The 12,586-nt window shown below is 47.3% G+C and overlaps 1 protein-coding gene across 1 annotated transcript in view; it reads right to left on the reverse strand.

The window, feature by feature from the left end:
- RMDN3 (regulator of microtubule dynamics 3) overlaps window positions 1–12,586 on the reverse strand; it is a 30,064-nt gene that overhangs the window by 14,466 nt on the left and 3,012 nt on the right. Inside the window, exons 3-6 of the mRNA XM_034061525.1 lie at window positions 11,651–11,797; window positions 6,962–7,229; window positions 4,788–4,890; window positions 3,454–3,514 (exon numbers count right to left, since the gene is read on the reverse strand). Of these exons, the coding sequence (XP_033917416.1) occupies window positions 3,454–3,514; window positions 4,788–4,890; window positions 6,962–7,229; window positions 11,651–11,797 (579 nt within the window). The remainder of the gene's footprint in view (window positions 1–3,453; window positions 3,515–4,787; window positions 4,891–6,961; window positions 7,230–11,650; window positions 11,798–12,586) is intronic.

The raw sequence follows: 12,586 nt of genomic DNA on the forward strand, positions 1-12,586 counted from the left end.
AAGCACAAGAACCAGCACAACTGCATCACAGGTAATCCATAAGTGGCAACTGATAGAATAGGAAGTTAGTCAACATGAAATGAGGTACACAGGGAAACTGCAGCCCTTATAGTACCTGCAGCACAAGGCTTCACACAGCCCCTATCACAGAGGGGAGGTGTTAAAAGCACTTGGGATATATCTATTAAAATGCCCATTTGGGATGTTGTGGAAAAGAGAAAGACAATGTCCATGACTGTATGTGGAAGTAAGAATGAAAAGGGTCATTGCATTAGCATCACACATCCTTGCTGCTCCCACAGCCTCTGCTCTGCAGGGAATTCCTATGCTTTTGTCTGAAAAAGAGATGGGAGACAAATACAGGGAAAGTAACATGGGTGATGAAAGATAATAAACTGATTTCCTATGGAAATGTCCTTTGGAATCATGTTTTAGTCTATATTTTTCACATATATATATGTGTACATATGTATGTACATGTATGTATCTCGCCAGGCATCATTTCATGAGCAATAATGTTTTTCTCCAGATAAAATCAATCAGCATAAGAAAAGGCTGCAATTAAAACAGCTTGTAACCATCCCATGAGCCACCCAACACTGGAAAGGGAATAATTTCCTGTTCTATTTACAGCAGAAATCATTATTCCTGTGACTGGTAATGGTAGTTACATATTCCCTTCCCATTCCAGGCCTCCCACACGCTGCTCTGCTGTTTGCTTCCTCCAGCTGCTCTCTCAGGTTACAAGCAAGATGTAGATGTGCAGAAGCCTCTCCCCTGGCTGGACAAGAAATGGGTCCCACAGGACAGGAATTGCACCAAAACTGCTGTGGGATCAGTGGGCACAGGGTGTAACACAGGCACTGAGGACATCCCACCTCCAGAGGCTTGGGGTTACCTACTGCAGACCCATGACTGAACATCCCATAACACCCATTGCTTCTGCCCCCTGTAAATGGTGAATTCCAAAGCTGAACTATCAATATTATAGCTTGTAGAATACAAACGATTCAGTATTTGGGGCTTACACACTTCAAGACTCAACCTGACAACTAAAACCCCATTCCCTCAAAAGGTTAAGCCAGCAAAGGCACACCAAGATGTGCTAGAGATGGGTCACCTTGTCTGTCCCAGTATTCATCCTTCTTATCAAATGGGGAACAGCAATTCATTACCAACAGCTAGAATACACAGTCTGTTCAAGATGCTGAAGGCATTGGTTTAGATGCCAGCAGTCCAAACCAACCCTCCAAACACACACACTCATCTCATAAAAGTGCAGGTTTTATATGGTGAAGATCCCCAGCATCCTGTTCTCCCAGTAATTCCCATTAAAAATAATCATTTCTCTTTTATTTCATGTTGTGAGCCCTTCACAGTAACTGCTGATGACCACTGCTCATTGAGGAGCTCACCACAACACCACAAAAGGATGCTTCTTTACCTCTATAGACACCTGAACCCCTCTCCAAACCCTCTTTTGGGGTGTTTTTAAGCAAGGAGAAGAATCCTTTCAGCCCCTACCTGAGCCACAACCCAAGCCTGGTCACTCAGGCTGCTGAATGAGGAAGGTACCTCCCCCTTGCCTATCTCTTGACTGAGATCCTCACCACCAGCAGAACTTACACAGACATGGAACACCCTGCTTGGCTGAAATGCAGCTCATTTCATCATTTATCATGGCAAAACCATAATCCATCTTTATAAGGAAAGAGCCATCTGCTGCTGTCTCAGTTCATCTCAAAGCCAGAGGGACAAACAGCATCCCCACACAGAACACAGCAGTGCAGGCAAGCAGACACTCTTCAGGAGACTATAAAAGGCTGTCTGATAAGAATGATGTTCCTCCTTACTCCAGAATGAAGATGAATACAAGAACATGGGCACAGCACTGAGCCCACGCTCACAGACCTGGCTGACTGAGGCAAATACATCATCTCTTGACATAAAGCAAGCATCTCTTGACATAAAACAAGCATCTCTTGACATAAAGCAAGCATCTCTGTGCAGCAGAGCACTATCAAAATGGCAGTAACTGAATGAACCCCAACACATTAACCCACAAATACTGGAGGAAGACAAAGGGAAAACCTCATTGATGTTTAATATGCAACTCTCAAGACTTTGTGTGCTACAAGCTTGGTTTTGGGGGCTGTACACATTGCTCTACAGGGAGCTGAAACAGAGCCAAAGGAAAGAAGGCTTCTGGAAGGAAATAAGGAGAGCCCCATCATAGCAAACTCCCCAGCTCAGGAAGCAGCTTTCTGCAAGTTATCTGTGTGAAACATACCCCTTGGCAGCCCATTCACACCCTGCATGGAACAGGCTGCTCTGGGAGCTGTTTCCCAGGGCCTGCACAACCAGAAGCACTGCTGGTGGAGTTCCATGTACTTCTGTGCCAAGATGCTTGCGGGATCCCACACTGGCTGCTGTGCAAAGCATTCCCTTCCACCTTTGGGAAGGGAAGCTGCACAATTCCCATGGAAGCTGCTAATCAAACTGCCCTTCACCTTTTCAAGATACATGTGCTTCAGCTACTGGAAGGATATGGAGCTGTTGGAGAGAGCCCAGAGGAGGCCATGGGGATGCTGTGAGGGCTGGAGCAGCTCTGCTCTGGAGCCAGGCTGAGAGAGCTGGGCTGGGGCAGCCTGGACAAGAGAAGGCTCCTGAAGGGGAGACCTGAGAGCAGCTCCAGTGCCTAAAGGGGCTGCAGGAAAGCTGGAGAGGGGCTTGGGACAAGGGATGTAGGGACAGGCCAAGGGGAATGGCTTGAACCTGCCCAAGAGAGGGGAGACTGAGCTGAGCTCTGAGGCAGAAGCTGTTCCCTGGGAGGGTGCTGAGGCGCTGGCACAGGGTGCCCAGAGAAGCTGTGGCTGCCCCATCCCTGGCAGTGCTCAAGGCCAGGTTGGACACAGGGGCTTGGAGCAGCTGCTCCAGTGGAAGGGGTTGGAGCTGGAGGAGCTTTAAGATCCCTTCCAACCCAAACCAGTCTTGGTTCTATGATTTTATGACAGACCCCAAAGAATCTGCAGTTTAGCCTGCTAAATTTAGCACAGGGAACACCATATGGAGCTCACTGTACTTATCAATCCCAAACCCATACTGTCAGTAGCTTGTTTTTCCAAGCCTCATATGGAAGTTCATCCTTCGTTATCACAGTACATCAACTTGTTAGGTGCAGCTTCACAAAAGCCTTCATACAATCTGTTCTGAGTACCCAAAGAACTGGCCATGTTGTCTCAGAGAGACACTCAGAACTGAACTGGTACAAGCAAAGCCTATGACTATAATAAGAACCAAACCAGTGTGTTAACCCTGACTCCAGTTAACCAAAGCTAGTCAAGATGGCTCTTTACAGAGGTACCACTGACGTGCTAACGGCAGCTCAGCTTACAGCTACTTCCAAGCCCTTATCCTGTGGTTCTTAGGAGCAAGCAGGAAGAAGTTACATACCACTGGTGGCACTCAGCACTCTGGGCCCCTTTCTGTAAGGCAATTTCCAGCTCTTCTTTGCCTGCAAGGGAGTGGTAAGAGGTCAGAAATGCAGCTGCTTTCTCTGAGGCTCTCAGAGTACACCAATACAATGGCATCAAAGTCATGTCTATTAATTCTATAACACAGCTGCCTTGAAAACATCCCATAGAGAATGTCACCCTCTTGCAGTGCTAGGGAACACCCAAGACCCCTCAAAGCAGCCATGCAGATCCACAGTGCAGTAGCCAACTGTGCTGAGCTGTCAAGATGGTTGTACCTCCTTTGGAAGCACAGTCACCTCCAACAAAGCCACCTTCCACACCACAGCAGAGCTTTCAGTGGCTTGTTCGGATGCATTTAACAGCCTCAGACCTGGGACATGCCCCATGTTCACCTCTCTAATCCAAGAACAAGCCTGGTATCAAAAAGCTGAAAACTAAGCACTAGTATCAAAATAAAACTTAAAATTTCATCTTTTAAATGGCTACACCAATTTCCAGATAATAGTAATTCCATTAGCTAGACTAATAGAACTATATTTAGCTACGTGCATAACAGGACCAAGATTACTTACAACAGCATCTTTTGTTTCACACCTAAACTGTGACAGGGATGATGATTTTGTTTTATTCTGGCCCACCCACAATCTTGCAAACAAACCACATCCAAGAGTGAAGAACAAGGGAACTAAACTGAACTGATTCCTCTCAGTGACTATACACTTAAAACAAAACTACAGTTCTTTTTTATCCCTGACACACAAAATTAGATGTGTTACAGCAAAAACTGATTTATCTTAATACCACAGCCTGGAGAAGGCTCTGGGGAGAGCTGAGAGCAGCTCCAGTGCCTAAAGGGGCTGCAGGAAAGCTGGAGAGGGGCTTGGGACAAGGGATGTAGGGACAGGCCAAGGGGAATGGCTTGAACCTGCCCAAGAGAGGGGAGACTGAGCTGAGCTCTGAGGCAGAAGCTGTTCCCTGGGAGGGTGCTGAGGTGCTGGCACAGGGTGCCCAGAGAAGCTGTGGCTGCCCCATCCCTGGCAGTGCTCAAGGCCAGGTTGGACACAGGGGCTTGGAGCAGCTGCTCCATGGGAAGGGGTTGGGGTTGGAGCTGGAGGAGCTTTGAGGTCCATTCCCACACAATCCAATCTGGGATTCTATGATATGGATAAAAGGTTTGAGAAACAAACCTAAAAACCAGTTACAGGGAAAACAAGTGCACGACCCTGTTTGCAAGTGCAGGGTTTGTACCCCCGAGGTGTCATGTCAGCTTTGAGCACCCCCTCCCTCTGCCTCAAGCACACAGATCCTCACCATCAGCTGCGTAGGATCTCTTCTCATCTGCGTCGTCTGTGAGCTCACACATATCACTGTGTGCCCGGGCCAGGCGCCAGAGGAAGTCCTTCTGCTCTGCATACTGCAGGGAAAGCAGAAACGTTACCTGGAGAGATCCATTCTGCCACTGAGCACAAGTGGGGGCATATCCTGCAAGTCACACAGATGATTCTTGACACCTTAAAAAGCCCCAGGTCTACAAGGACTAGAACAGCACCATAAAAACCAAGCTGGGTGGCCACATTCATAGTTAATCTCACAGTGTGACACTGCTGGTACAGGTCTAACTGCTGCTGGCTTCTTGCAAGGAACTCTCCACTTAGAGGTTATACTGGGGGAGATCTGGTGAGGTACTGGAATGGGTTGCCCAGGGAGGTTGTGAATGCTCCATCCCTGGCAGTGTTCAAGGCCAGGCTGGATGAAGCCTTGGGTGCCATGGTTTAGTGTGAGGTGTCCCTGCCCATGGCAGGGGTTGGAACTGGATGATCTTGAGGTCCTTTCCAATCCTAACCATTCTATGATCTCCAGCAGCTCCACTAACATCAACACACCAGGCAAGAAAAATCACCCTAAAGCTCACCTCTTGATTAAGTATCACAAACTCAACCTTGTATCTTCATGCCTCAGTGCCCACACCAGCAGTTCCCCATCCTGTCCTGTTCTGGAACCTGGGGCAGGAGTGGAGGTGTTCTGCTGAATTTGAAGCATACATCTTCAGACAAATTCAAATGTACTTTAAAAAACAAGGGTTGCAAATGAAACCACAACCACAAACAGTCTGGTTCCTTTTGTAACAATACTGGAAATGAACTGAAGTGGGAGCATCACCAGGAAGAAGCACACAGGAGAACTGCAGAAGCCCACAGGGCTGTCATTGCTTCCTGGTGGGAAGAAAAAAACCCACCTACTTGAAACAAGAATTGATCAAGTTCTTTATTATTTCTCTCCTTTTATTCCTCCTGAAAATACAGAAGGTGAAAAGTTTTGCTCTTTGGAAAGCTGGTAACACAAAACGTTTCCTTTGCTGGCCCTGCAGTACTTCAGTAACCCACGGACATACCTGCACTGGTGCTGGAGCTCACAGAGAGGATGGAGCCAGGAGGGGCTGGGCTCTGCTCCCAAGGAACAAGGGATGGGACAAGAGGAAACAGCCTCAAGCTGCACCAGGGCAGGTTTAGATGGAGCTGAGGAACAATTCCTGCCCCACAGGGTGCTCAGCATTGGAACAGGCTGCCCAGGGCAGGGCTGCAGGCACCGGCCCTGCAAGGGGTCACCCCCCTCAGTGCCATGGGTTAGGGGTGGCCTGGGCAGGGCTGGGAATGGTTGGACTGGATGAGCTTGAAGCTCTTTCCCAACCTGGTTGATTCTGTGATTCTATGAACAGCCACAGCCAGCCACAAATCAATGCTGACTGTAGCCACCGTGTGTGGCCAGAGGTACAAGCAGTGACCTGCACCATCACTGTCCCTGCTGTGCTTCCAGACCTCAGCACCAGCTTTCACCAAACCAGGGGATCAATTCATGCAGAATCATAGAGTGGTTTGTGTTGGAAAGGACCTTGAGATCCCCCAGTCCCATCCTCCTGCAACAGGCAGGGACCCCTTCCACTGGATCAGCTGCTCCAAGCCCCTGTGTCCAACCTGGCCTTGAGCACTGCCAGGGATGGGGCAGCCACAGCTTCTCTGGGCACCCTGTGCCAGCGCCTCAGCACCCTCCCAGGGAAGACCAGGTACATCACCTACACGGCAGAAAAAGACCCATTCTTTAAGGTGGCACACTCCAGGCTTTTAATCTCATTAACTAATAAGGGCAGTCCTTGGGAAAGCCAAGCTTAATGAACACAGACTGAGCCACTGCACATGCAACAAGATAAAGGTCCTCAAAACATCTGCTCACTGTATACATCCAGCACTATGGTGTTACACATGTGCACTGTGCTCACTCAGGAAAGTGATGACATGATGAGACACAGAGTTCCAAGACAGAAATCCACTGGGAACTGGCTGCTGGAGCCTGAACAATTCTGGCCCTCAGCCCATTCCCCAGCTGCTCCCGAGGAGGTGGCCACTGGAAGCAGGACCTGGACCCTGCTAAGAAATAGGATTTCCTCTTCAGCTGAAATCACTGCTGAGAATACAACAGGCAACCCTTACCGCCAGCTTATTGTTGAGCAGCAGCTGGAACCCCTCTCTCCTCTCCTGCTCATCCCCACTGTGCAAGCGGTCAGCCTGCTGCAGGAGCTGCTCCAGCCCTTCCTCCAGTGAGGAATCCAGGACTAAGTGGGTTTCATCCTCGTTGACCAGGTCCAGGGAATCCCGTCGTGCAGTTCTCACTGTTTCACAGCTCACTTCATCTTCCCCTTCCTCACTGTCTTTCTCAGACTCCCTGTCGTAGTCAGACTCAGCATTGGCTGTGCTGTACCTTTGGGATAAAACACCACAGGGCAGAATCAGCTTGAGGGGATGCTCTGCAGCCTCTGACAGGCTTATATACCTGGGATGGGAAATACAACTGTTCCTAACAGAGGAAGAGGAGTACTTTAGTTCATCCTGGAGAACACTACAGTCCAGTGTCACAAATAACACACCAATCACTGTTTCTCATGTAATATACACAACCTCAACAAAATGAAGAGGGTAGACCCAAGAAGTTAAGCAGAACTCACTCACAAGCACCCACATCTCACGTGCACACCATAACAGCTTCTAATCTCAATGTAAAACACTTAAACCAACTAAGAACAGAGCCAGGACAATTCAGTTCAGTGTGTGGATTATAAAAGAGAATTCCAAGTGAAAACCCAACACACTCATCCATGTAGAAAACAACCTCATGTTTTCAGCCTGTTCCAGGGAATCTCAGACACAATAGCTGTTCTAGCAGGATCTGGTACCTCCATCATCTTGTCTGAATGCTCAGTATAAAACAGCTTGTTCACACTGACATGAAGAGGTGCAAAACAGTAGGAGAGTGAGCAAAACTATTTCACATGAGCAAGAAATCCAGGAAGGAGAGAGCAGACGAGCCACACAAAGACACCCCATGTACAGAACCCCAGGCAATGATAAGCTGCTCAATTAGGCAAAGGAACCAGGATAAAGCTAAGATCAAAGCTTCTCAAAGTGGCTAAAATTAAGCTCCCCAAAGCCATAAACAGGCATATAAGCTGGCAATTTAAACCACCATTATATAGGACTGATACCACTACTGCAGGCTGTCCACTTAGAGAACTAGTTTCTTTTTAAAGGAGACTCTCTATCTGTCCCACTCTCATTTATCTGCAAGTTTTAACTGAAGAACAAGCAGAAGTCAGCCAGCAACTTAGGAAAGTGCAGTTTTACACTGGTATTTCCTTGGTTTATGTGCATTGGAAGCTCTCCTCCTGAAGCAGGCTACTTCAGCTCCCAGCAATGATTAACTCTAGGGGATGTCTGCAATTGGTACCCAAGCAAACAGTGCCCAAGCCAATTTCACCAGTCCTGCTACAATTCAAAGGCTGGAGGCATTTGGTTACTAACCTCACTTTCTTTCTAGAGAGAGAAACTAGACTGGTTAATAGAACTTACATGTACTGAGTTTCACTTACTAACACCTGTGCACAGTTCTGTTTGGATTGTGAGTAAGGTAGAATATACATATACATATACAAACATAGATATAAATATTTAAGATAATATATATATTTATATATGTTATACATTATATAAAATATATACAATTAGAATAACATACAATGATATATGATAATATAAAATATATATACTCTAATATATATTTTTCTATCTTTTATATAGATATTGTGTATATATATACACTATATATATACATATATACACACACTATATATATATATACACTATATATATATACACACACTACATATATATATACACACTATATACGTGTATATATACATATATATATATATACACACACACAGGACCAAAAGCTGCTCTCCCTTTTGTCCAAGCTGAACTTCTCCTCGAAGGGAGAGCCTAATGCTGTGGGCATGAAGTTGCCTTTGCCTGGAGACAAAGATATGTGAGCCAAGTGGCTATCTGAGGAAAGCAGTTCCAGGAGTTTGGCCACACACAGATAACAACCACATCTGGCTATCAAAGCTTCACCTTTCTGAGAAGCATCTATAATGCTCAAGCATCTCCCTCTATGGCAGGGGGTAAATGAACACCCTCACTGAACACAGTCTCCAACCCTCATCCTTAAACTTAAAACCACACATTTTGTACTGAAACATAAAGAGAAGAAATAAAGGGAAAGTCAGGCTTATCCTTATGAAGGCAGGGAATCAAGTGCCATGCTGCAGGTTATGTAGCAGCACTAAATCCATGGATAACGCAGCTGCACAGTGGTAGGTGACACTGGCACGGCTCCATTTTAGACTAAAAACATCACTTCTTGGTATTTTCTTATGGTATTATTAGTTCTCTGGACCACCTCATTTTGATAGTTAAACTCCTCAGGCTCTTATGTCCCACCCTAACCTACCATGCAGCACAGTTGTGACACTGTCTCACTACATCTGACTGGCAGCTGCAAAGATCCCAGTGCTCCAGCTAGAAAACACTTTCCACATTGAAGGCTGTTGACACACACCATGGGCTTGAAACCAGGCAGCAACACGTGGCTCCTATAGGGTTTTTCCTCCATCACCAACATGTGTTTCCTCCAGGATGGCTCAGACAAGATGCTGCCAGTTAAAAAGACAAGTAGTGCTGTATGTAACCTCTTAAACACAGGGTTTTCACAAAGATCAAGGGATTTAGATGTTATCAGCCTGTTTTCCTGTGTTTATGATGATGGAAAGTTCTTAAATGCTTCAGTAAGTGGAGGCCTCTGGTGAGCACTCATCCTGATGAAAACTAAACCTACTACCTGGAACAAAATGCCCATAGGAAGAGGAGGCAAAGAGGCTCAAAAGGCCAATGTGGGGCTAGAACAAGGTGGGGAATTAAGCATCCAAGACCTCTGGGCTCCTGAAAGCTCAAGATGATTCCTGTGACTTGTAAATGAAACAGAGAAGCTGCTTGTGCCTGTGTGGTTTACGAAGTAAAGCTGAGACCTGAGTTCCTCTTTCTGAATGGCACTGAAGGAATAGGATTGCCAGAAATGAAACACAGCTGGAATTCTGCTCTTGGGAACAGTCTCATTCTTCCTCCCAGAGGCTGCTAATTCCAAAATATACTATTCAATTTGGGGGGGTTTAATCATATGATAGCTGCTTACCCACTAATTCTCCACCTTGGTCATTAAACTCTGAACCTCTGACTTGCTCTTGGCCTCTGTCATGATTTAAACCTTTCTCATGACCAGACAACACCATAGGCTGCTATCTGCTGGCAAAGTCCACCCTTTCCAACAGCCTTTACAAAGTACACTGGCACCCTGATGACTCAATGCATCTGCTGTTACCTACACAGCAAAGGCTTGTCTTCAGAGCCAGCTCCATCACTGTAAGACATTATACAGCCCCTTTACCTATTACACCACCGTGAATCACTTGTTCCCTAAATCTGCTTCTGTACAACACCCACTCCAGATGAATGAAGCCCTTCTAGAGCTGAATGAGCTCACAGCAGCTCTTTCCTGCTTCACCAATTGCAGTTACCAGAGATAAAACACCAAAGTGATGTGGGTTCTGGCAGTCACAACCCCTGCTCTCCTGCACTAAGCATGCTCTGTTCCAGAGGCTGCTGCAGTAAGGGCTGCTTTGTCCCCATTAAAAACCCCTGCTGCCAAGTGCCAGCCTGCACCAGCTCCCTGGTCACTCAGCTGCTAATGGACAGCACATCATGCCCAAATCCTGCCTGCCTTGCTCTGTGCTGTAATTACCTTCTTTCTTACATAACATTGATGCACATGGCCACGAACAAGTAGAGTGCTGCACGTTCTGGGGAGTACTCACACACCTCAGGAGCTCTAGAATCCATCTGATGAATACACAGCAGTGCTTCAGCAGAAAGGCAGCATTCACATCTGTTTATGCAACAGACCTCAATATCTATCTACTATGACAACGATTTCATCTATACTGTGATTTCTACCAATGCTCTCAAACCACACAGAACTCTTCACCTCTTATTAAACTACAAGAAACACAACAGTGAAGTAAGTGTGACACACTGAGAACGAGCCATAGGTACCCCAGCTGAAGACATTCTCATAGAATCCCAGCTTGGTTTGGGTTGGAAGGGACCTCAAAGCTCCTCCAGCTCCAACCCCTTCCACTGGAGCAGCTGCTCCAAGCCCCTGTGTCCAACCTGGCCTTGAGCACTGCCAGGGATGGGGCAGCCACAGCTTCTCTGGGCACCCTGTGCCAGCGCCTCAGCACCCTCCCAGGGAACAGCTTCTGCCTCAGAGCTCAGCTCAGTCTCCCCTCTCTTGGGCAGGTTCAAGCCATTCCCCTTGGCCTGTCCCTACATCCCTTGTCCCAAGCCCCTCTCCAGCTTTCCTGCAGCCCCTTTAGGCACTGGAGCTGCTCTCAGGTCTCCCCTTCAGGAGCCTTCTCTTGTCCAGGCTGAAGATTTAGGCTGGACTTCTACTTCCCTTGTTTCTAAAAGCTTCCCTAATCAATATATTGCTGAAGAAAAAGCCTCAAAACCTCCATTTGATTGGGCTTTTTCCTTCCCCTCTTTCTCCCAGTCAGGGTTGTTGCCCTTCTCTCAATGTGGCCCTGGCAGCAGCAGAGTTACTGCAACAAAAGCAAGTAAAACCAGGCTGACAGACATTTAGTGAGGAAAAAGATCCCTTCCTTTATGTTAGAAACTGCCCAGATGGAACTGGGCACCCAAGTCTGTGAGAGCTGCTCCTGCCCTGGTGCTTACCCTCCTTCACTTTCCCCATCATCCGTGTTGGCTGCTCCTGAGCTGGCTGTGAAATAAATGGAACTGGAGCAGGTGGAATCACTTCTTTCTCTGGGAAAGGGAAAGCGTCTCCGGCGAGAAACCTTCTGGGTTTCTTCCAGGTGGGACCTAAGAGGAAGGCAGAAAGAGAAACAAACGACCATGAGACAGTGACAGGATCACTGGTTCACTTCCTTCTCCCTTTAAGCAGATTGTATCCAATTCACTTTATACCCAAAGAACTCACAAGGTGACTTTCTCCTGCTTGCACAAGCATCCTGCAGCCACACAGCAAGAGTCATATCCTACAGTGAGCACAGACTGAGCACAGCTGTGGTCCAGATACAAGCCATATGTGCCATTCACATACAGAGTGATACCTAAAGGGGCTGCAGGGAACCTGGAGAGGGGCTTGGGACAAGGGCCTGGAGGGACAGGCCAAGGGGAATGGCTTGAACCTGCCCAAGAGAGGGGAGACTGAACTGAGCTCTGAGGCAGAAGCTGTTCCCTGGGAGGGTGCTGAGGCGCTGGCACAGGGTGCCCAGAGAAGCTGTGGCTGCCCCATCCCTGGCAGTGCTCAAGGCCAGGTTGGACACAGGGGTTGGAGCAGCTGCTCCAGTGGAAGGGGTTGGAACCACTTTGTGATTCTGTATCACACCAACTCCCCTGATTTCATCAGGGAACAGCAAAGGAATCCTCAAACACCCTGCAGAACACAGCACCTTTTATTGTATACCAAAAGTTCCTATAGTCAGCAGCAGAGAGAAGACAGCAATAGTAAGAAGCAGTCACATAACCAGTACAAGAAGCCAGTGTCACTACTTGATATGGCAGGGGGGTTTAACTGGATGATCGTAAGGTCCTTTCCAACCCTAACTATTCTATGATGGAATACACAGGTTTTCTCCATTAATCTCA

This window comes from Melopsittacus undulatus, chromosome 4 (assembly GCF_012275295.1).
Source record: "Melopsittacus undulatus isolate bMelUnd1 chromosome 4, bMelUnd1.mat.Z, whole genome shotgun sequence".
Classification (NCBI taxonomy): Eukaryota; Metazoa; Chordata; class Aves; order Psittaciformes; family Psittaculidae; genus Melopsittacus; species Melopsittacus undulatus.